Here is a 24466-nt window from a genome sequence, read left to right as displayed (position 1 = left end):
CTCCCTAATCCAGCAACCTATGCAGTGGAAATCAATTTTGGCATCCTATTAATGCCTATGAAGGAAAAAAATCTGAAAAGACATCTAAGTAGATGAATAAAAAAAAGGTAGTACTAATGAAGACAGCTAGAAGTTATTTATGATTTTAAAAAAATCAAAGAGAATTTTTGGGTTCATTAAAATGGTTGGACTACTGGTGGTGGTTACCATCAATACACATGTGAAATTCTTGTAGATGAGACAAATAATTTAATTTTCAAGCTATTGTCTGAATTTTGTTGCTCACATGGATTTAAAATCAAAGAAGGCTTATTTTACTGCCACCATTCATTTAGTTTCTGGGATAATGTATGAATTACCTGAGATGTATTTGCAAGATCTTGGTGAAATCAATTTCTTAGTTTTTTTCTTTTGCACAGGCCACACTGGACAATATCCATGCCTCTACTTGGTTCAAAATCCTTTTGCTGTGAACTTATGATTTCTGGAAATTTATTGATAGCTATGAAAGGCTGGAAATCCAATATGTAAAATGATCATCAGTAGTCTGAGCATGTACCTAAGACTCAGAAGTTGTCTATGGGCAAAGATCAATACAGCTGTGTGGGTATAAAATGAGACTCCAATACTTGTGCCAGTTTGAGTATACCTGAATAATTCAGTAATTCTGGGAGCCAATGCAAGTGTCCTTATTAATCAATAACCTATTGTATAATCAAGACTCCTTTACCCTTGTTATGAATCTTCAAATCTCATTACAAGAGTGACTTGCTGATTTGCTGACAGAAGGTAAAAGTTTTTTTCCTACCACTTTTCCTTATTTTTAACTTTTAGTTATGTATTGCCTCTCTAGGTAAGTGGTGCAATCACAACCAGTTATGCAATTAGACAAAACAGATGCAATGATGTGTGTGTAATTTTGATGACAGCTGTAAAAACCTTTACTGAACTATGTGTAAGAGTGTTACAACACATATGCAGGAGAGAGACTTGAAATTCATGCCCATTATGAAAATCATGTCTCACAAAATAAAAACTGATGAGTCCATACTAAAAATTCTGTCCTTACAATCTTGATTTGAAAAAGAAATCAGAACATTTTAAGTTACAGAGCTCAAAATAAACTTTGAATCATGGTTTGATTAACTGGTCCAGGAATAAGTAAAAATTGACTGTATGTGTCCTTATCATAAAAAGAACAATTTTCTGCTAGACCAGGACTTTATACACCACTCTGCAAACTTGGCTTTATTGCTGAGAACAGGAACAAATAAACAAACATAGACTTCATAAGAGCGTGGCTGTGTGATTCAGCAGCAGCTGTGTAGCAACTCATCCCCTTCAAGATCAAGCCAGCATTTTTTCCGGGACTCAAAATACAGTTATTTATACAGTGCTACATTCTACTCTCAAATGTATCTGTGGTTTGCCCTGAAATTAATGGAGCTGAAGGTTATCTGCTGGGAGAAAGAACATCCCACTGTTGGCTCCAGCCCTATTTTTATAACAAACCAAATGTTAAAGGCACTGGCAGAAGAAATCTGGTTTACTTTTTGCAACTTCTTGTTGCTTAGAAGTGGTCAAAGAATTTTCTCTTCAGACCACATTGGAGGACTTTCAATTATATTTCTGAAGTAAAAACATATCTGGCTTCTGGTTTTTAACCCTGGAGATACAAGCAGTACTTCAGCTAAATACTCAAATTTTTAAGAAATGCATTTTTCGAAAAAATAATGAAGACATCAGAATATCTCCTAGAAAAAGCCCAGTTGATTTGTGACCCACCCTGTTCCTCACTGTCCAGGTCACAGCCTGGACATTTCTCAGAACCCTTCAATATTGGTGGTTTGGAATGGTTCTAGGAATGATCAAGTAGTACAGGTTTTGACACTAGCTACTTTTCACTAAATGGTCATCATGAGAAGCAAAAGTTAGAGAAATATGTTATAAACAATTGCCAGAGACCCACTAGAAAAAATGCAGAACACCTCACTCTGGACTCCAACTCTGTTTTTATAGGGATATATAAGAAGGTCTGGAGGAGAACACCCTGCATTTGCCAGTCATTTCTTGCCCACACCTGTTTTCTTTGTTTTGGCCAAGGTGTGAATTGATGATTTCATAGAATCATAGATGCATAGAATAATCTAGGTTGGAAACAACAAGTCCTACTCTGCCAAGTCACACTAAACCATGTCCCTGAGCATGTAATTTAAATCCCTCTAGGAATGGTGAATTAACCACGTCCTGCTCCAATGCCTGATAATATTTTCAGTGGAGAAATTCTGTTTTTTATCTAATCTAAATCTTCCCTGGTGCAACTCAAGGCCATTTCTTCTTGTTGCTTGTCACTTGGGAAAAGAGACTAACTTCACCTCACTACAACCTCTTTTCATCTGCTCCTCATCAGACTTCTGCTCCAGACCCTTCCCAGCTCCATTTCCCTACTCTGGACATGTTCCAGCACCTCAGTTTTTTTGTTGCAGTGAGTGGCCCAGAACTGAACAGATGATTTGAGGTGTGGCCTCACCAGTGCTGAGTACAGGGGACAGTCACTGCCCTGCTCCTGCTGGCCACACCAGTGCTGATCCAGGCCAGGGTGCCACTGGCCTTCTTGGCCACCTGGGCACTGCTGGCTCGTGTTCAGCTGCTGCTGACTAGCATCCCCAGATCCTTTTCCACCAGGCAGCTTTTCAGCCAGCCACTCTGCCCCAGCTTGCCACAGCTCAGAAAGCAGTGGGGCAGGCAACCCTTTTCTTCCTGCTAATTTTCTGGGGAAACAGAAGAGAAAGGAGGCACAGGGACAGGGTCACAACCCCATTCAAACCCCTTGATTCCTCCAGCAGTTTTCTATTTGCTCCCCATTAATTTTCCAGCTTTACTTTTTTTCTCTTCTGCATGTCACCAGTATGCTCTATGTCACCAGTGCATAGTTTGAGGGCTAGATGAGTTTCCAAGCCAAGAGACATGGTGTCCTTGCAAAATAACTTGCAGTGCCTCACCTTGAACACACAGACTCTCCTCAAAGTGACACTACATCACACTGAGAAACAACTCTGCAACATGGCTGGGCCCAAATGGAGTTAATACAAACTTGATTCTGTGGCAGTGGCTGATGCTGAGCTCCATTCCCAGCTACCCAGAGGCAAACAAGAGTAGCAGAAATAGTAACTGCATGCTGACTTCTTCTGCCAGGAATGTTGCCTTGGGCACTTCCCCCCCCCCCCCCCCCCCCCCCCCCCCATTCCTTAGGAATAAATAAATCAGGAGACAGTGAGGAATACTTTAGGAAAATTTCGAGGAATATGTCTGGTAATTATTCTTTCCACATCAGAGATGCTGGTAAGCTTTTACACTGTAGCAGCCTTTCTCAACAGTGCCACAAAGTGAGAACTGTAGTGAAAAGAGAACTTCCTTTGATAGGCCTCATTTCTTTTATCTCCGTCCCTCACAATCTGTTGATTTCACTCTCTGACCACCTGCCTCTCACTCTAATCTGATTTTCCTTGGTTCCTGACACATAATTTTTCTAGGGGAGATTTGCTGTGATGAGCTGTGCAATGTCAACACACCAGATCTCAGATCTCTTTGCCAGAAGATGCAAAGACCCATCATCTGGACTGGGGAGAACTTTAATTCTCCACAGGAGATATGCTGATGTACCATGGCCAGGTGGAAATTGAACACAGTCCGGTTAGACTTCAGGTGCCACCATGGGCATCTGAAACAATCATTTCCATGTGGGAACCACAGCTGCTAATTTGTCAAGGTTATGCCTTCAAATATCATGTTAGCACACACCAATGAATCCTTAGCAAATGAAATCAGGCCCTTTGGGCACCAGGTTCTGTATTTTAAAGCCTCCCTCATCTGGCATAACCTAAGATGGGCTTCCTCTGCTTCTTAATGGCATAGCTATCCTGTGGGCAGAGAAGAAATCCCTGCCAGCATCTGCTCCATCAGGCAGAAGTTGTTTGAAATGCCAGTAATGTGTGGGAAAATCCAGCCAACAGAATGCTGCTGGAGTGAGAGCAGAGCTTGTGCAGATGGAAACCACTCTAGAAGGAGGGTGACTGCCATGGGCAGCTGTTGCTCCAGCACTACTTTTTCTTCCAAGTGTCTATGTTCCAGCTAACTTTCCCAAATTGTTTCTATTACCTTTCCTGCACCTCAAAAAAACACACTTTATTTTAAGCTATTACACAGCCAATGAAGGACTGTCTACCTGGCCGGTCTGATGATCAAATTTGGTAACAGGCTTTTGTGGACATGCCCCAAATATTTGGCTGCAACTGGGCACTCCTATTAAAAGCTGCTGTTTGAGACACTTCATCAATCTACATTCTCCTCTGGGCTTTTACCCTGATGTCTCTCTGAAATATACAGGTCTGGATGAGATTTGACTTGTGCAAACTTTTGAAAATTTAACCCTTTGATTCATTTCTGATTGTAAAGTCAGTCGGGAGAAAGAGCATCTCATATCTCAATATAAATATAATCAAAAATAAAGTCTGCCTTTCCTCCCAAGTAGAGGGCACATTAAAAATAAAACAGTTCAGAACTGGATCTTGGCAATTCAAGAGTGCCTACCATTTTCTTGTGACTCTGGCAATTGCTTTCCAAGGAAACCTTTTCAATACAAGAGAATACAAACTAATTTACCATTTCTGAATAGGATAAGGTTAGCTGTTTTGCTGAAACAAACCAGTGTTTATCAACAGAGCTCAACTGCTGTGTTATATCAGGACTAGTAAACATGAGGTATGATACCATTGATTACCTGAATGTATGTGGGTGCTTAGCACAAGTGCTGAGTGACTGGTGGAAAACTTGATTTGTTAAGCAAATGGCTTGAATAAATGAAATAACTGGGTGATCTAGAAAGCACTCTGTCATTTTAGTTATCCTTTATTACATTTCTAGCAATTTATTTAATGCCTTTTTTTTTTTCTGTTTTCCAGAACATCCAAAAAAATTGTGATATTTGTTAAATTTATGGGCATTACTAAGAGTTACCCAGAATATACAATGTGCCTCTTGGTTATATGATCACATGGAGTCTGTAAATCCCAGCAAATCAGATTGCAGGGTAGGGACCCCCACCTACATGGTATCAGTATCAGACATTCAGTGGCAGTGCCTAAGCAGTGAAGTTCTGTCTTACCTTAAGACTGCAGTATGCATTAGGAAATCTGTACTGTCAAAACTAAGGGCTCAATAAAATTTCTGCTACTGTTTCTTAACCATCCATACAGGCATGCAGAAATGCAAGTAAAAATTGGGACCTTGTAGAAAGGATGCCTCTTCCAGATTTGGCTATGGCTGTGCAGTAACTTTTAAAAGATCATCAAGAAACTTCCCCCCACCCCCACTGAAATAAATTTTTGTCACTAAATGAAATAATCCTGACTTGCATAGGCTACCCAAAGCCAGGTTTAGTTTTATGTCCCTAATACATCATAAGTAACAACCTTTCTCCCTTCTCTTATAAAGTTTGCCAGTTTTCTTTTATAGCTTTGTACTCAAGACATGGTCATAAATTTGAATTCCAAGCCATTTGCTCCAGTGATCTTTTTAACATTAACAAAAGAGTAGCAAGGAGAGAAACAAAATAAAAGAAACAAAACAAGCAATGCAAAATAAAAGGACTCTAATGAAAGCAGTAACTTACTGTAGCTACTTTCACTATCGCTGGCATTAGAAGAAACATGTTCTGCAAGAACAGTACAGCAAATTAAAGAACATAACCAAGCACCACAGAGCTGCAGAAACTTAAAAGAACTGCCACAGTCATGCAAAGGTAGTTATGCAGAGCAGAAATAAAAGCTGTGCAGTGACATCACCTGAAAATATTTTTAGATATTTTACAGAGACAAAATGAAAGCTTTCTCTCTTGTGGCATTTCAGAAAGAGACGGTATGCATTAGCTACTGATATGTGCCATGGCAAAACCATGTCTTTTTGTGATAGACAGTAAATGACATCTCTGATAACTTCATTTCAATGTATATTATGATCAACTTGGATCTCACTTGATATCTTGAGCTTTGATTATTATATTTATATCTTGATTATTGAAATCCAAGTGTCTTCTCATATTCTGCACTGTCAGTGATGTGCATTATTAATGCATTGAAACTATTCCTGCTAAACTTCTAGCCTGTGTCTGTCTTTAATCACTGTGCACTATCCCAAAGGATTGTGCACAATGGTTAACAGATTAACATGACAGTTATTTTGGTATGAAATATTGTAACTGTATCTAATCTATCCTGTCCAAAAGGGGGAAAAAATAAAAAAGACAAAGCCAATGAAAAAAAATAAGGAAAAAAAGAAAGGAAGAAGTCTTTTTCCAGATATTGTCTAGCCTCAACATTTGAGCTGGAGTCTGAAAACCTTTGGCAGACCAGTCTGGATGGGTGAACAGGCATGTAAGAACTAACATGATGGGTCAATCTTGTGGTTTTTCAAGTCAGGTATACTGTTTCTATTACTATATTATTGAAAATAATTCCAAAACTGTAGTCAGAAGACTAATTATGGGCAGCAAGATCATGCTATATGCTCTCCAGGAGCTCTGCAGGACCACGTTAAATAGTGTTTTTTTTCTGGTAGAAATGCTGATTACTTTGCACCTGAAAGATCATTTGGCAGTTGAAACTTTTCAGATGGTCCAGGACATTTAGAAACCAAAGGCATAATGGCTGTACATCTGGGAGCACCCTGGGTTAATGAGAAAGACAGGAACAGTGCCAAAGTTCTCTGCAAGCTGCTGCCTTTCATCCATGTACCAATCTACTGGCTTAGGGTTCATAGATTGGGAATGATGGGGCTACTGGAGCAACAAAAATGAGAAGGGATGATATCTGATAAAAACAGCAATGGGAAACCTTGATCTTGGGTTTAGGAAGAAGCTTTTAAAAATTCAACTCATATTTTGAAGAAAACAGCACAATGTCTTTCAGACATTTTGTAGCAAGTTAACAAGGGTTATCTCAAAATGATGTGCTATACATAACCCTGAACAACTTTATTGAAAAATAACAAATATCCTTTATAGTAAGAACTGTCATTAAAAAGCATGCCTGAGTTGAAAACTAACAAAATTTGGATTGGTGGGAATGTCTAGAGGTGTACCAGTAATTTAAAACTAGGTGCAATATTAACACAGGCATTACAGCCTATACAGCACCTCGGTGCTACTTTGTTCCCTATCAATTTGCAGAATTCAGGTAACTTTCAAATGGTTGGATGTTATGGACGATTCTCTTTGTAAGGACACATATTCAGGAAGGTTATCAGATCTGAAGTGTTTTACTTTTCTCTAGCAGGGAAGGATCTGCATTTGTTGCTAATGAGCTGCTATGACACTTAAATGATCACAGAATTGTTAAAATTCAGGTGGCAGTGACATTTGCTGTCTATCACTGACTAAACCAGTTTTGTTCTTCCTGGTACAAGAGATAAAGCTTTCATCTTTAAATTGTGAGCCACTGCATGGCATTAAGTTAAACCATTAAAATGTTCCTTCAACAATTCAGTCAGAAACAGAATAATCTCCAAAACTGTGTGCATGGATGTGCATTCCTGCAATTAAAAAGCACACACAAATCAGCAGGTGATGCAGCATTAACACACATTTTGCTCCAATTACTTGGTGCTTAAGAAAACGAAAAACAACTGAGGAACAAGTAGCCAAATGCATGCAAGTGGCATTTTGTTTACATTATTTAGCTCTGGATACAGAATTTAATATAGCTATAGATGTAGAAGTCAGCAGCAAATATTTCATTCTATACAGTTTTTCTGGTTCACATTTTGAGGAAGAAAAATTGTTTCTGAGCAATTATGTGACACATTATACACTCTGCAATGCCAAGTCTTGAGACAGGATTGCTGCATCAGAAAAAAAAATGATTAAGGTTGTGTGACAGAGAATAGGTTGCTGATGGTGAAAACTGGTCCAAAGTTAGCTTTGGAAAATGCATGATCTTCTCTAGCCTGCAAATGACTTCTTCCATTAATAACAAATACTAATCTAAAAATGCAGCAAAGTAACAAACACTCCCATGCAAAAAGCTGAAAATGCAGAAGCAACAGCATGAACTAATTTTCTATTGATCTCCTCAGGATGTGATCATGTTAAAATGTTTAATTTTCCCTTTAGATGGAGAGGGAGGGGTTGTTGCTGAAAAGAACAGTCTTAGGCAGCAAAACATGTTCTAGGTATGCTACTCTACAGAACTGCCATGATGGGAACAATAAGATACTGTCAGAAACAAAAGGTGTTATTACAAAAGAAGTGAAAGTGTCTGCTTGATACACTGTATGTTATTTAATACCGTCATGCAGAACAGAACGATTGAAACATTTGTAATGCATTCACAGCTGGGTAACAAATAAAACTCTATCTTGTGCATGCTAGGAGTGGAGGGTCCTCAGAGAAGAAACAGAAGCCAAAACAAAACAAAACAAAAAAGGGTTTACAGTGACCATTCCTGGGAACTTACTCAGAGTCTTTGTTCCATAACCGTCGTCACCTAATCCGGGGATGTCCTGCACGGAAGTCCCCAGAGAGAGCAATGAGAAAGGAAGAACAGCCGCAGAAGAGGAAGGAAGAAGTCAGTGGAGTTGAAATGGATACTACCATGACTGACCATGTTGATTGAGCAATCTGGATCCCTGCCTTTTCTTTCTGAAATGAATTTAGACCCATATTCTATGGAAATTCAGCCAAAGAAAGTGGCAGTGACTGTGAAACGTGCCTTTTGGAGCCGTGAGGAAGAAGAAACAACCAGATAAATAAAGTTCCAGAAACTATCCTCACTGGATAAATTTAGGATAGAATTATTAAGAAAATAAGAAGTGAACATTTGGGCTTGGAACTAGCAAATATTTTTACTAATGCTGGTTCCCCATATAATTTAAGCAAGCAATACATGCTTGTGGTGGTACACATTCCAAGAACCAGTTTAGTTCTTTAAGCTGTTAACTTGGTTGCTTCCCTTAATTGTTAAACTTCCAATGAAGCTGCCCGATTAGAATAGATATTTTAAAAACTAATTAGTTTAGTATGTGAAAGAAATCATGTTTGCCTTATTTTGAGCCAATTCAGATCTGGGAATATTTCTGAGAGACAATTTTGGATTTCTGACAGGTGTCACAACAACTTTGAGGAGCCGTATTTCTGCTTCCAAAAGTTAAGGTCACTGCTTTATTCTTCTGAAAATAGTATTTCCAGAGATGGAAGGAGAAGCTGGATCCAAACTGCAGTCATACATTGGTCACAGTAGTAATACCTCTCCTGCCTGCCTATGACAGATATTTGCCTAGATGTGTGGGATACTGGCATCATGCGTGTCACCCATTTGTTGTGCTGCTGCATGTGACATCGTCTCCGAGAGGTTACTTACGTTCTGGATCACTTGTTTCCTGCTCACTCTGCTCCTTGCTCTTGTAGAATGGGAATTTTCGTGAAAAGATGAAGTTCTTTTTACGCTTGTCATTGAATGACTGTGAAGGAGAAAAGGCATGGGGCAAAAACAGGGACGTCTAATTGTTGTCACACTCATGCTGACAAAACAACTAGTTTGTAAAAGTGGAGAGAACTGTAGTGACTCAAATCAGCACAAACTAAGTGGCTGCAAAGAATCAGAGGTGTGGTGAGGTCTGAAATTTGAAGGCAAAGCTCCTGAAGACTGGATCAATTTGACTCCAGAGGTCTGAAGTCACAATGTGCAGCTCCTTACTTGGAAACTGTAGTGTTTGGCTTGTTTGGATGAAGGGCTACAGATGGTTCAGCATGCTTTGAGATCAAGGCATCCATCTTTAAGCACAGCAGACTGTGCACAGAATTAATTAGCTGTCTGAAAAGAATAGGCTGTAATGTGGAAAGCAGAAGCCTTTGATTTGCTTATAGTGTGTGAATTCAGCCCTGTGTTAATAAATATTAAAATTTCTTTACTGGTAGGTGCTGTTGATTTCATAATGTCTTATTTGGCCTCCTTATTGACAACTTCTTACACATGTTTTAATGCTTCTTTCAGGCATAATGAAAAGAACCTCAACTCTGTTTTATTTTTTAGATGTATATTTATGCATTAGGTTTCTCTGAATATACTTTTAGTTCTAAGTGATTTAGAAATAGAATTCTGCTGATAAGCAGGATTTCATTGCATGTTGATCAACATATTTTGCTGTAATTCTTCAAATCAGAAACTAGTATAGAAGAAATTGGTGTTTCTTACATGATAAAACCTTTGACTCCATAAACAGTTGCAAGGACTTACAGGACTATCCCGTGTAAAAACAGAATTTGCCTACTTGGGACACTTATTTCAGATAGTAAATAAGGAAATAGGGTCCCTATAGAGTCAATTGAAAGAAGCTGGCATTCTTGAGGGCACACAGAGCTGCAGACTGTGTGTCTGAAGTGATCCGTCCTGTCAGTCAGACAATGACCTCTAATGTCTCTTATACTGAACATATACACAGGACTTTCCAAGTGATGACCTCCAAGAAAGCAGAGACCTTCTTAAATAATTTAAAGGACCAATCTCATGTGCTTGTCATTGCTCAAATTGAATATAACCATTATTTGGCTCCAGTTCTGCAATGGAATATATTTTGAGTCTTAAAATACAATTTCTTTCCTTACATTTTGAAATAATGAAATAAAATGGGGTTTAAAATATGTATTTTTGAAAGATGGATACTGAAAATCTGTTGAAATAGTTGCATACTCATGTCACGAAAGTTTCATACCACTTTTACATTTCAAGCATATTTAAAGTTTAGTAACTGAAAACAAAGAAAAAAATGCACATGTAGAATAAATGATCCATGAAAATCTCAGAGTATGTAAACATTCAACATGAAATTAAAGTGGAGGTCATGCACAAATAATCCAGACAGCATGCAAATTCAAAACAAAGCAAGTATGAAAGAAAGCCAGAGGGAAAAAAATAAGCACATGAAGGATTAAAGTAATCTATGGATGAAAGGAGGACTGACATGCTCATTACATCACTTTAATGACCTAATGGACATAATTAAATTAAAATGTGTTTTCTGTGATAATTTCTTTTACTTTTCCAAAGAAAGGAATGTAGCATGTTAACATTTCTGTTTGTGAAAATGTTGTTTATCATGATTTATCTGAATTTGACATAGTAATGCAATTGGCACTACACACTTTAAAAGGGAAAAATATATATATGAACAATAACACCTCAAAAAGCAAGGGGGTTTTAAAATTACAACCACTTCATTACGGCACTTTGGAATTCAAGAGAACGTTATCAAAATAATAAATAAATATGCTGTGTTTCACAGAAAATATATGAGAAATAACACTTATATATTGTTTCAATTTTTTCTCCAACGGTCTAGAGCAAAAACTTCAGAAAGTTCATTTTCACCAGAAAAGCATATATTATTTTCTCACTTAGGCATGATCTAACAGTATACACCAAATAAGACAGATATTTTATACTGTTATAAAAACTTTTTCTCCTTTTGCTTTTACTGGGTTGCTTTTTTAATTATATTGTTCCACTTCAATTTGGATGATCAAAATCTGACAGTTCACAGCAGATGACTATCATGTGTGACTATGTCACTGTATTTACACCAGTAAAAAGCTTTCTTCCTAAAATAAGACTGATCTAGTTATATTAATATCCAAAACCAAATATGTCTATGCATGTGATAATATTTCTATAGATTAATCAATGTGTATATTCATGTTAATGACCATATATACTAGCATGGTGTAGTCAGAGGGTTTATATTTTAAATAACAAAGAGACTGTAAAGTATTATAAAACATTAAAGTGGGTCTGACTCTGCAAACTTATAGAAATAATTAGTCCTTGGCATTAACTGAATGAGCTTACCAAGTGCTTGTTTTCTTAAATTAAGTGCATGTTTCTTCACAAGGAATCAAAGACAAGAGCCTTGACTTTGGTTTTGTATCCAATATAAATGGTATTAAAGTCAGGCTGATGGTCTCCACCTTAAGGATATGAAATCCTGCTGACAACCCCAAAAAGGCTTCTTACAGATATGATGATTTATATCTCTAATGAATAGAGAAAAGGGGCTTGGCAAAGAAAGAAGAGGGAGACTCACAGATAATACAACCATATTTTCTATGGTACACACCATGTTTATTCCAGATTTTGCTCCATTGGTGGAAGAGTAGAGACCAACACTGAGTGTGTATTTTCTTTTTTAAGAAAGGATCATGTGTATGAGGATCTGTGGCTAGGTTAAACTCCAAAATTCAGATGTATATTTGAGAAATTTTATTTCAATACAATGGAAACGTTGGAGCTGTCAAATACTCTGGAGCCATAGGCTCCATATGCTTCTGGGAAGCTGTGAAATAAATGTAGGGTAAATAAGACAGAGGTCTTCGCCTCCATCTCTCCACCTGATACAAAAGTTTCATGCAACTGGAATTGCAATTGTGATAACAAGCTTAGCCTGATTCAACAGCATTTATGCAGGCAGAGTTTCTGAAAGTCAGTGAGAAACTGACTGAAAATGGATTCCTTGTAAGTTGCAGGTTTTGTGCCATGATAATGTAAAAACCTGTAATGGCAAATAACTCAGGCATTTCAGTTGCAGTGAAAAACCTGTTCAAGAGATTACTTGTATATGTCACTGCCATCACACAGATCACCACTAACCTAGGCAACCACAGTAGGAGGCACTTTAAACAGACAAGTGCCTAAGACTAAAAGGCAAATGAAATTTTCAAGTTGTTTGACAACAGAACAGTGACATCATTCACAGCACTTGATCTGCAATGGAAAAGAGTCTCTTCTCAGAAAAAAAAAGTGGAGGAAAGCATTCACTCATGCCCTGAATCCTTGTTTGGTACTACTTAAGCATAGACTGTGTTTTGAAGAAGCCAAGAAAAATAATTGTGGTGTGCATGGTGCACTGTTGCTTGACCATGTATCCCCAGATGTCCCTGGTTATGTAAGCCTGGGTTACACATTCCAGCCTTCCCTGGTTGTGACAGACATTAAACCGCTGTGTGTTTCTGCTTCTCAAGAACCCACTTGGGTACTTCTTTGTGTCAACATCAGTTTTGTATTCTAAATGTTTTTCCCTAGGCTCAGCAGCCATGAATATGTTACTCATCAGCTAAGAGAGGGTAGTGTTTTTTAAAGGAAATTTCATGTAACATTAAATAAACAATCCAATTTAAAAATTTTCTTCATAGTGGTAAACATCACAAAACTCAGTAATTTGATAGTTTTACATTACTGTAATAGGCAACTATATTGTTGTTTACTTTGAGCTGCTTCCCACATTTTTTTTCATAGTGTAGCTGACTCAACCCCTACTATTTAGTCCAGATTTGATCTTGACACAGGTTGTCCTCTTTAGGCTTTGAAGAAGATCCTAAATATGCTGGGGAAAAATTTTTTTTATGGTGGTCTAACAAATCTATTTTGTCAAAGCCAATAAACTCCCAACTGCTTCAGGACTGATTTCTTTTGCCATTTCATTCAACAAATGCTAATCCTCAGTCATGAGTGGGGAACCAGTGTACAGGGACCACCTGAGAGAAAGCTGTTCCAGGGCACTGGCTGTGAAATTCTTTTTTACAGGGTGTAGATGGATTTCATATACCATCTAATTTTAGGCAGGTTTGAGCTATGCTTTAACCTAGTTTTTATATTCTATGATAATGTATGTCAGTTTTGTTCTCAGATTGGTCTAGCAGTATATATGAGAAATGAATTTTACTGCTTCTTATCTGCAATGTGATTTTCTTATTCTTCTTATTTAACACCTGATTTTGGCCTAAACTAAATGAAATTTCCTCATGTACAAACCCTTCTACAAATATCTACAAAATTTATTATCAACATTATGTCCCTGCAATCCTTTTCTCTATATTTAACTGACACTTTTTATATAACAGAGATTCATTCACTCATTTGAACACTGACTTTAATAACAGATTGGGCACTCAAACACTGTTAAATCCCTATATTTTAATATTTTAATTTTATAGATATCTCTAGTATGTATTCTAAATCTCTCCCATCAAACCAAAAAATTGCACTGACACCAGAAGGAAAATTTTTGGACTGTAACATATACTCAGTGTTATTTCTCCTTGGAAGCATATATATCACCTCACTGGTTTTATAATGGGCTTTTTCTCCTGGCAATCCCGAGCCATGAATTTGAAATCTCAGGTTAAATGACCTGACCAAGTCTAGAGGATTGCCAATGCTCTAGAATTGAACCATTCTTGCTTTCCTGATGTAACCCCAAAGTTGGCCGTGAACTGGGCTCACACACACAGAAAGCAACTCCTGGTGTCCCTGCAGACATGCACAAGATAAGCTGAGGAGCTGTCAGTGGCAACTGTAAGCCTGGCTGTCCAGGGATCACAGAGTATATTCTCTGAGATGTTGATCTTCCATTCTCAGTCTGCACACACAGTTACACCCTGCAAACAGCACTAGCCAACTTCTCTGTGATTTTTTATGAGATGCAAGGGGAAGGACATTCCTACTCTGCTAAGTTCAGCCTTTAGTTTTCTTAGATACTTCAAGCCTGGTCTACAGTCATTCCTTATTGAAATTTTGTACCATGATCTGTTTTGATAAGTGAGAACCAACTGGGTGAGAAGAAGCTTAGATGAAAATAACTCTGCTTGCTTAGTTTTCCCATGAAGTTGTAGGGAGATTTGGGTGTTGGCAATCCAAATGAAAAAGTAAAAGCCTGATTAAAAACTCCATGCTGTCTAGCTTCTCCAAACCAGGGTAGGGTGGCTTAGTATTCATAAGTAAAAAATTTTAATACTTTTATTTTTTAAAGACTGAATTATTGCTTGCTGTCTGCCAGCAACTCAATTTTAATTCCTGAAAAACAACAGTTATAACCAATATAAACTACTGGGGGAGAAGAAAGACTAATAGACTTTGAAGAAAACATGTAAAATCAGTATGTACAATTTTGCAAACCTGTATTTAACTTGGTGCAAGGTATGAAGGGAGCATTTTTCTATGCTAATTTGCATGGTTATATCAATGTTTGCAAGATGAAACACCAACATAAAATCTTGCTTACGTGACAGCCAAAGTAATTTACACTTATCTGCAGGTTGTACACCACGATACAAGTGGGAAGGAATTGTTCAAACAGCAGCACTGGAATTGATAGCATGAAAATAAGAAAGGGCAAAGCTCCTTGACAGTGAAATCAATTTGGATGTAGAATAATCCACCCCAAGGGAAGTGGAAAAGCTTAGATAATTTTTTCACATTTAAAACAAATCTGCTAATCTTAAGTACTGTGGGGAATAACACTGCAGTGCTTGGAGAGAAGGGGGTGGTGAAGGGAAAAGAGCTAAACAACAATCCTCTCCCAGCTCTAACACAGCATCTCAGAGTTGTGCTGTGGTCCAGCGTGGGCTTGGACCTAGCCAAGCTCACTGCAGCCAAATGGGAAGTGTGAAGGTCTTCCTTTCCTTCCTCAAGTCTCCAGCTGGAATCAGGAAGTGTTTTTGACGTTGTCCTAAATGTTCCCCTATGCTGGTCAATATTTTTTCCTGACAGGGAACTTTCCCACTCAGAGCTGATGTACGTGATCAGCTGCGATCCCGCTGATAATCCTTTGTGCGTGTGAACCTGTCCCAGCACTCTTGGTGCAACAACGATGTCAGAAGAGCCCCAGGGATCAAAGGTAGCATAGTGTGCACTTGGCAAAGATTTGGGACTGTCTGATCACCCAGACCCACAGGTTTTCCTACAGCACACTGTAGGACCTTTATCCACTTGAACTTTGTTCCACAGTTGTCTAAGGTATTTTCTTAAATCTTTTTTTGAACATTGATTCCCAGTTGACTGCTGGTACTTCTTTAGGTTTTAAAATGAAATTGAGGATTTTGGTTTGTATGCAGCCTTTTGACTTAATTTCAATAATAAATAAAGCTGCAGAAGTTGTTGGTTATCTGTGCTATTAAAAAACCACCAACTTGCTCATTTATAACTGTTTTTTGTGGAAATATTCATGCAATCACTTGTGCAAGTGCAAACTACTGCATTAAATGGACCATTGCACAAAATAATCTTCATAAACACCTTTATTACTCTTACTTTCTTATGGAGTAGTGGAGAAAGTTTTACAATACCTACATGCCTTCAAACTGTGCTTATGGAAAGAGAGTTGGACAAGATAATCTTTTGAACTTTCCTTTTGAGTTAAAGCAAGAATGACTGGTAGAGCAGGCTGAGTTATGGCAAGGGTCTGGCTCAGCAAACAAATCATACCAGGCTCTTGGTTTTAATTGAATACATTGATTTATTTAGGCCTTACAGTTAAATTATAATAAATAAAAGCATGGGCAAACAAACCCAAAGTCAGTTTCTAAGAGACTCGTTTGAGGTTTGTTTAGGAGGTGAAGCTCCCACATCTTGCAGTAATGCATCTCACAGGACCAGTCTCACAAGCAGGATATCAAGTTGGATGGTTAGATGAACTGTGGCAGTTCCTGTGTCCCTATAACCTTCCAAACAGGGTCTCTGAGTCACTGAGGCAATCACTGAGCTGCATTTAATTTTGAGTCAGAAATAAAGATGTGAAATATAGAGCATGTCTTTTCTGGATGAGTGTTGACGCTAAACTCCACACTTCTGGATCTTTGTGTGATATCTTACTAGAAGAAAATGTTCACTTTCTAATTCTTTCACAATTTCTACTGCCAATACTACAAATTTTTCTTTTCAACCAATTTTTCAGAAGAAAACCCAAGTAACTATGGCATTATCTAGACATACACACAAACTTCCTACTATTTATACCGGATATTAGACAGCAAGTTATAAAAATAGACCACGCATGAAGTTCAGCTCAGCACAAATTTCTGCTGGAACAGCTCAGAAGAAAAACAATTAACTCTCAGCTGTAAACTTTGGTATTTTACCTGTGCTAGCAAATTTTCACTGTGTTGTATTTAATCTGTGACTGATTTAAACATTGCACTACATATCTTTTTGTCAGCGACTTTCCTAAAAATTTCTCTTACCTAAGCAGGGATGGCAAAAACTTCTTGTGGGATAGGAAGTACAGCTACAATAGTCCCTAATATTATGACCACCTAAGAAACAATATTATCCTATAAATAAAACTCCACACAGTTATCAGAATGACAGAAAAATTACAGAAAAAACGGTAAAATCTATAAAATATGTGTGCTTATATTGCTCATTAACTGAAAAATGACTCTTTTAGTATTTTCTTTGAGTGAGAAGATTCCAATAGGCAGAAATATTTTTAATCATCTTGATAAATTCAATGACAAGTCATTTATTTCTCAAATTTTCTACTCTAATCTACTTTGCTTACAAATTGCCGGCTGGTATTTAGAATTTGTACTTCTCAACAAAATGAAATATGGAAAACAGACACAAAAATTTTTTACTTTAATATTTTCTTTCGATTTGAAAGACTTTTTTTCAAATACTCTACTGGATTTTTCAAAGAAAGCTAAAGAAACATATTTCTTCACTTCAGCTGGGTAAAAGCCTCAGATTTGACTTGACAGTCATTTCTTCACAATTTCTAGAACTGATTCATCTTCTTAAAACCAAGATTCTTTAAGGCATACCAGTTCCCTTCCAGAGCCAACACTGCTACCATGACATAAAACTGAAGACTCACTTGTTTTCCTTTATTTTTGACTGTACCTGGACCCAACATACATTATTTTCAAATTACTGCATGTCTTCGGGGGGTGCCTCAAGATAACCTGGCACAACAAGAATCCGTACAGTTAAATCTTTCTGGCTATGTGCTGTTTTATCATTTGGATTTCATTTGATTACTCCAGCACATTGAGTGAAGCAGATGCTGATGGCAGCACTATTTCTAATGCACCTTGGAGAAACTCTGAGCAAAAAGTGTTCAGCTCTAGGGGAATGGTCAGGGCAGCCCAATTTTGCAGCCTCATGTCAATCCAAAAGTGTTACCAGCATCCACTGCCTGGCAAGAGCTCCATCATGAAGTGTGAAGACAGAGCTGTGGAGGATGTGAAAACTCATGAAAGAGCAAGGGCATTTGAACAAATGAGATTCAGATTTTTCTCCTTGTCCTGGCTTCAGAGAGGGAGGTGGACACTGAGTGTGTGACCAAGTTGTTGTTCTATACCACACACATGATCCCTGGGTTGTGTGGATTCAGCAGGAAAAGCTGGCTACCCTTTACTGGCAGTCATCCAGTGGAATGGCTTATTTGGAGTTTAATTTCCTGCTGGTGTTAAAACCAGCACACTCCTATGTGGGAAGAAGTCATCTCCTCCCAGAAACAAGTTGTTCCACAAACAAGAATGATGCTGAGATCTGATTCTTCCATGACACCCAATGTTTAACCATTTTGGAGATTTTAAAGATTTTGACAGAACTTAAATCCAACAGAGAAAAAACCATGGAATCATAAAATATCCTGAGTTGGAAGGGACCCACAAGGATTATTGAGTCCAGCTCCTGGCCCTGCACAGAACCATCCCCAAGAGTCACACCATGGGCCTGAGAGCATTGTCCAAACACTTCTTGAATGCTGTCAGGCTTGGTGCTGTGAGCACTTCCCTGGGGAGCCTGTTCAGGGCCCAGCCCACTCTGGGTCAAAGACCTTTCCCCAATATCCAACCTAAACATCCCCTGACTCAACTTCAGACCATTCCCTTGAGTTCTGTCACTGGTCACAACAGAGAGAAGAGATCAGTGCCTGCCCTCTGCTTGCCCTTGTGAGGAAGCTGTAGCCTGGAATGAAGAATGCCCTTTGCCTCTCAGGAATGATGACCCTGTACACAACAGACTGAGTGATAACGAGCTCTCCAGATCAGCAGCTTTTTGAAGGTACTTAGATTGTGGTTTTTCCTCTACTTTTATGCTTGTCCCAGTACCAATCACTTTAGGAAATCTGTTAATTTTGTCTAATATCTTTAGAAAAGAAGTGCAAAGAAAAAGTTGGCCAAAATCCACTGCATATGAGGAAAACTTTCAGATTATGGACTACAGAACTGCTTCTCCCTAAAGGTGAATCTTTATACTTAGAAAACTGAAGCCTAGTAAAGAATTGATGTTAGAAAAAAATCTTCATTAGGCAGAGAGAGGGTACAGACAGCCTAATATACTGTAATGCTTTTTTTCAGTCAGGGATTAAGTTGAGATAATTGCCTTTTTCTCTGCATTAATACACCCAGATCTGCCCCTGTAAACCACTAGCACAGATGCTGTATGTGAGAGCAGGGCAGGTGTGACTGCGGCTTCTGCTTCGTGACAAAGACAAATAATCCAATTTCCATAGACAGTCATAGAAGAAGAAATAAAAACAGGGTTAAACTGTAGCAGTCCAGCCCTTTCTAAGAATGAGGAGAGTGAGGCACTGAAATGGGCTGTTTGGGAAGAATATGAACTATCTGTTGTGGCAGGTCTTTAAGCAGAGATTAGACAAATCTGGAATATAGGAGGAAGTTACAGAAGAAACCCTCAGGGCAGAGGTGACCACCTGAGGTTCCCAAAGACCAATTTTGCTCTGTTTGGATGACTAGGGCTGAAAATATGATGATTTTGTAGAGCATAAATGGTTTTGAACTGTGTGGGTTTATTTGTTTGGCTTTCTCCCCTGCCCCCCTTAAATACTTTAAACTGTCAGAAGGTGTCTCTGTATCAAGTTCTGTTGGTCACTGGATTTTGACACTTGGAGGAGAGGTGCATTAAATATGCAGAGGTTGTTTACTCCACAGTACCAAATTTGCTATCTCAGTCAGGTTTCACTTTCTCCTTTCCTGCCTTAGTGCAATGTTGCTAAAATGACAATAAAACAAGAAGATGACTTTACATTTCAGATATCTGTGGGATCTGTAAACAGAATCTGCACATAAGAAATATTATTAAATGCTATCCAACTTCTAACTGTTGCAATAAACTCATGTAGAGGCAACTGAAGAGGTGGCTGAGTGTGATGTAGCTTATCTGACTGGAATCTGAAAAGAACTGTGGATGACAAGCTAAGTGGATAGAAAAAAACCCTAATGGATGGTGATGGAGCAGTGTGGTGTGGGTCACAGCCCAGGACCTGCACTGCTGATGAGCAGCAGAGCTGGAAGGGGTTTTGAAAGAATAGGGCAGTCCCTTTTCTTGGCAGGCACCTCATCCTGTTCAGCACCCTGCTGAACATCCTCACCAGGGCAGGTACCCATCTGGGAATGCTTCCCAGTAAACATGGGCTGAATATCTCCCCACACTCTGACACACACACAAAAAATGGAAATTGTGGGAGATACCACTTTCATTTCATTGGGAAATGAAATAGAATATTTGTACATAAGAAAATATTCTGGAGTCACTGGCCAGATAAGGTGTGAAATGAAAAGGCATGTGGTATAAAAAACCCAGTACTCTGTATAAAATTAAGTTCTGTCTACATTTTTGCTGATATTTCAAGACATCTCTGAAAACAGGCAACACCCATAAATATTAGTAAAACTGAGGTGCTGCTAAAAGTATTTCCAAGAGCTATGATTTCAACTGTGGAATATTTTCAAGAGACAGTCAAGGAAGTGTATGTGATCTGACAGGGAGAAGAGCAAAAGCTGCAATTTTTGTCTCCTGAAAGACCTGTTGTAATTACAACAGTTAAGAAAAAAGCAGATTACTGGCTAATCTCTTTCCCCCCTGCAATATTCCTGTCACTTGACACTCTGTTTGATTCACAAAAAAATCCAAAAAGCCCTCAACAACTGTGGCTTTTAGATTAGAAAAGGAAAGGCTGGTTTTGTTCAGTCTGAAGCCTGTGGTAGGGAGAGTTACCAAGAACTCATTATGCTGTTTTGGTAGATACATAACCCTGTTCACAGCTACTCACATGCTCTGCTCCTTTTGGTGCAAAGGTGAGCATCAGAAGATACTTGAGATTTGATCTTGAGTTCAACATAGCATAAAACATACTTTTTAATGAAGCCTGTGCTTACATAACTTCTTTGGCTTCCTCCAGCAAAAATATCAGGCATAAACCTTTGAGCTGCTCCATTTTCCATTGATTATCCATAGACCAGTGAGCCCCAAAGACTGAGAAAGCAAATGCTTAGGAAATCATAACTGTGTTATCTTCTCTTCATTTATAATTTTTTTTTAACATTTCCAGTGTCCTGGAAACCCTGTCCTTTGCTGCAGCAGAGAGTGGCTGTAGGGAACCAAAGCAGTGTAGTGGTGGATTTGATGCACCAGCCACCTTCAGTGACAATTAGAAAAAATGCTGAAGTTCATGACAACAATTATAAGAATGAAGACAGAGGCTGAACTTGGTCAAGGAAATAGAAGCATATTCTTTCCTTGGTGAAATGAAACTGCTTATAACTGGTTTTGTATTCTTTTCCTTACTACATAGATGTTACCATCTCTAACTGATCTGATGTCTTTAAAAGCGTTAACGGGGCCTGGATCCCGGTGATGTCCCTGAGCATGAACAAATAAATTTCTCTGGGTCAGAAAAAAAAGAGAATGAAAGAAAAGTAGCCCTTTTGGGTTAAGCTAGAGATCCAGTTAGCCAAGTAGCTTTTTGGCACTGTCCAATAACAGATGTTTAAAAGAAAAAGTAGAAGTAATACGATCCTTTCCCTTTTATTACATCTCTTCCTGAAATCAACAATTAATATATTCTGAGTTACATGACAAAAGTTTTAAAGTTGTCTTTAGTTTTGCTACTTGCTAACCTACCTAATTCTTTTTCAACTTACTTATTTTTTATGCAATATCCTGTAATAATGAGCATGGGAATTTAATTATGCATTGCATGCAAAGGTACTATCCGTGGCCTTATTTCAACTTGAGATCAGAAGGTTTCCCTAGAGCTCCCTAATTTTGATTCACATTCCCTGTTTCTCTGTCCATCCTGATTTTGTAGACTTTAATTTCACAAGGCATATATTGGAGGAGTCCAATGAAACAAATCTAAAGTCATATAAATATTCTAAATCACATTTTTAAGAAGTTTTGAATTAATTTTATAGATGAAGTAACATACAAGTTTGGCCTGAAAAAGAGGAACTTTGGGCCTTTGGAAAGATTATCCTTTAGCTCTTCCTACAAACAGGTTTGTCAACTGTATTGCTGAGCATTCTTAAACACCTTTTTTAGTGATACACAAGGAGCTGATCAACTACAAGTGTCACCCCACCTGTAACACTTTCTTTGCATCGAATCTCCAGATATAGGATTAAAAATGAGGCACAAAGAGATGAAAATGCATAAGACTTTATAAACCCATAGAATAACTAGGCAGTTTCTACTTCAAAATCATAGTTATCTCAAAGAAATTTTGGTATTCTCTCAGGAAAAGAGAATTTGCTGTGGGTTCTTAGCTCTTGAACAATGGAAGGGCTAGTGAGATGATTCAGATAAAATAGAAGTAAGGTGCACCTTTGGCTGTTCAAAATCCCCAAGGATTCTCTGTATTCAGTCAAGGGTTTTTTTTTTTGTTTGTGTTTTTATTTTTTAAATTATTTTTTAAATGCTTCCGTTCACATCTCCTGGCCAAATTTAGAAATATTCCATGGAAAGATTTCTCTCAGTTTCATCTTTAGAGTAAACTAAGACATTTACACTTGCCCACACAGTCATAAATGTATGAGACAAAGAAGCCACAGACCCACATCAGCTCATTCCTATTGGAATTTCAGCTTGATTTTGAAACAAAATCATTTTCTTAGGCCTTCTGCAGCCCTGTTTACCTGGGCTAAATTTCTTCCAAAGTTGAAAAAAAAAAGAAGTAAAAATGTTAAGTGCGGACTCTTAGACATTTTACAACACTTCTTTTTGGACACTGAAAGACCAAATGGAAATAGTGACACCTTCAATCCACATACATATGTGTATACTCGAATATCTCATTTCTTGTGGAAGGTTTGGTCCCAAAAGGCAAGTGGTCTTGCCTTGTAATTACACAATTTCCTAAACACTGAATCAAACAGTGTTTGATGTTGAGTAGCTGGAAGATTAATGTTACACTGATGACAAAAATGGAAAAACAATTTGGGGAATCAAGAGTAATTAAATTCTTGACAGAATCACTTGAAAAGGGATCATTAGTTATATGAATGAATTATTCCCCTGCAGCTTTGTTTATACATGGGAAATAGACATTTAAGAAGTGATTTCATTGGCAATATAAAACTTATTATCTCTCAAAGTAAGTGGCAACATGAATACATAGGGTTGCAGAGAGTGGTCATTTCAAACTAAATAATGAAATTCTGACTTCTAAAGAAATGTTATGAGATGAATCAGTCTTTTCTTAGTGCTTTTTATTATGTATTTTTTATTGAATTATCTGCAAGTGCAAGTAATGTACAGTTCCATGTGCCTCGTAAGTCTGGAAAACTTGTTTCAGTCAATATTCAACAATATTTCAGTCAATATTCAAGCAATAATTTTGCATTTGTATGGAATTCAGGAATTGTTCTGTAGAGCAGTAATAGGGAAGTATTTTCAAGTGTGAAATACTATTTTGCTGGCATGAAGAGACATAGGAACCCCTGTGCTAGGAACTCTGTGTCCATGGGAAGAGGAATTTCTTACCCTGCTAGTTTGTCTGAAAAGACAGAATAAGGGAATTATTAGTATTACCATTATAGAGGGAAACTGAAGGAAGAAGAGATTAAGAATGAGTATTTCAAACTAGGCAGAAGATCACAGGAACAGCAGGTCTGGAAGGGACCTGCTGAACCACTTGGTTATTTCCCTTGCTAGCACCTACCTATGGTCGTGTTCACTCACCACACAGTTTTGGCCCTGTTCTGTTTTCTGCAGCCAAGCAGGACTTTTCCCTCGTGGCTGCTGAATCTCTGTCTCCTAGTTTGCTCACAGAAGCCCTCAGTTGTAAATTCCAAACATGCCAACTGGACGGGTTTCAAAAATAAATCCCTGCAAATGTCAAGTATTCACTAGTGCTACAACTGCAAGCTACACTTCAGCAGAAAAATATACCTCAACAGCCAGGGCTGTGGGCATTTCTCCTGCTGTGATACTTGCCAGCCAGATGGCACCAGACAGGATAGCAGGCATCAGGCTAAGGAGAACTGCTGACCTGGGCACAATAAAGCAAGTCTCTGAAGTGGCAGCAGCAGGAGCCCTGTTCTGTCCAGGCAGCGCTGCTGGAATGGAACTTGCACGTTTTGTGTTGTTTGGCCATGGTGTCTGGTGTGAAACACACCTGTGTTCAATGTCTGTCACAACTGTCAAAGCAGAACACCCAAAACGTAATTTTTAATATCCAGAACTCCTTAACTTACAACCTTTGGTTTGTGATTTAACAGCTTTTGAAGCCAGGGAATTTCTGGTCCTATTTCATTAAACTATCCATCTGCATTCATTTTAAAAGTCTTTTCTTCTCTATCCGTCATTTGACTAAAATCACAGCTATCACAGAATGC

The 24466-nt window shown here is 38.2% G+C and overlaps 1 protein-coding gene across 13 annotated transcripts in view; it reads right to left on the bottom strand.

The window, feature by feature from the left end:
- DLG2 (discs large MAGUK scaffold protein 2) overlaps positions 1-24466 on the bottom strand; it is an 831288-nt gene that overhangs the window by 16932 nt on the left and 789890 nt on the right. For 10 of the 13 annotated variants that reach the window (XM_059838484.1, XM_059838482.1, XM_059838486.1 and 7 more), the window contains one exon: positions 9414-9513. In XM_059838484.1, the coding sequence (XP_059694467.1) occupies positions 9414-9513 (100 nt within the window). Of the gene's footprint in view, positions 1-8510; positions 8557-9413; positions 9514-24466 lie in introns of all 13 variants that reach the window. The other 3 variants (XM_059838487.1, XM_059838495.1, XM_059838489.1) reach the window with 1 other exon arrangement.

The sequence above is a fragment of the Haemorhous mexicanus genome, chromosome 2, assembly GCF_027477595.1.
Source record: "Haemorhous mexicanus isolate bHaeMex1 chromosome 2, bHaeMex1.pri, whole genome shotgun sequence".
Classification (NCBI taxonomy): Eukaryota; Metazoa; Chordata; class Aves; order Passeriformes; family Fringillidae; genus Haemorhous; species Haemorhous mexicanus.
The sequence above is the reverse complement of the archived record's forward strand: the minus strand, read 5'-3'. Positions and strand labels throughout refer to the sequence as shown.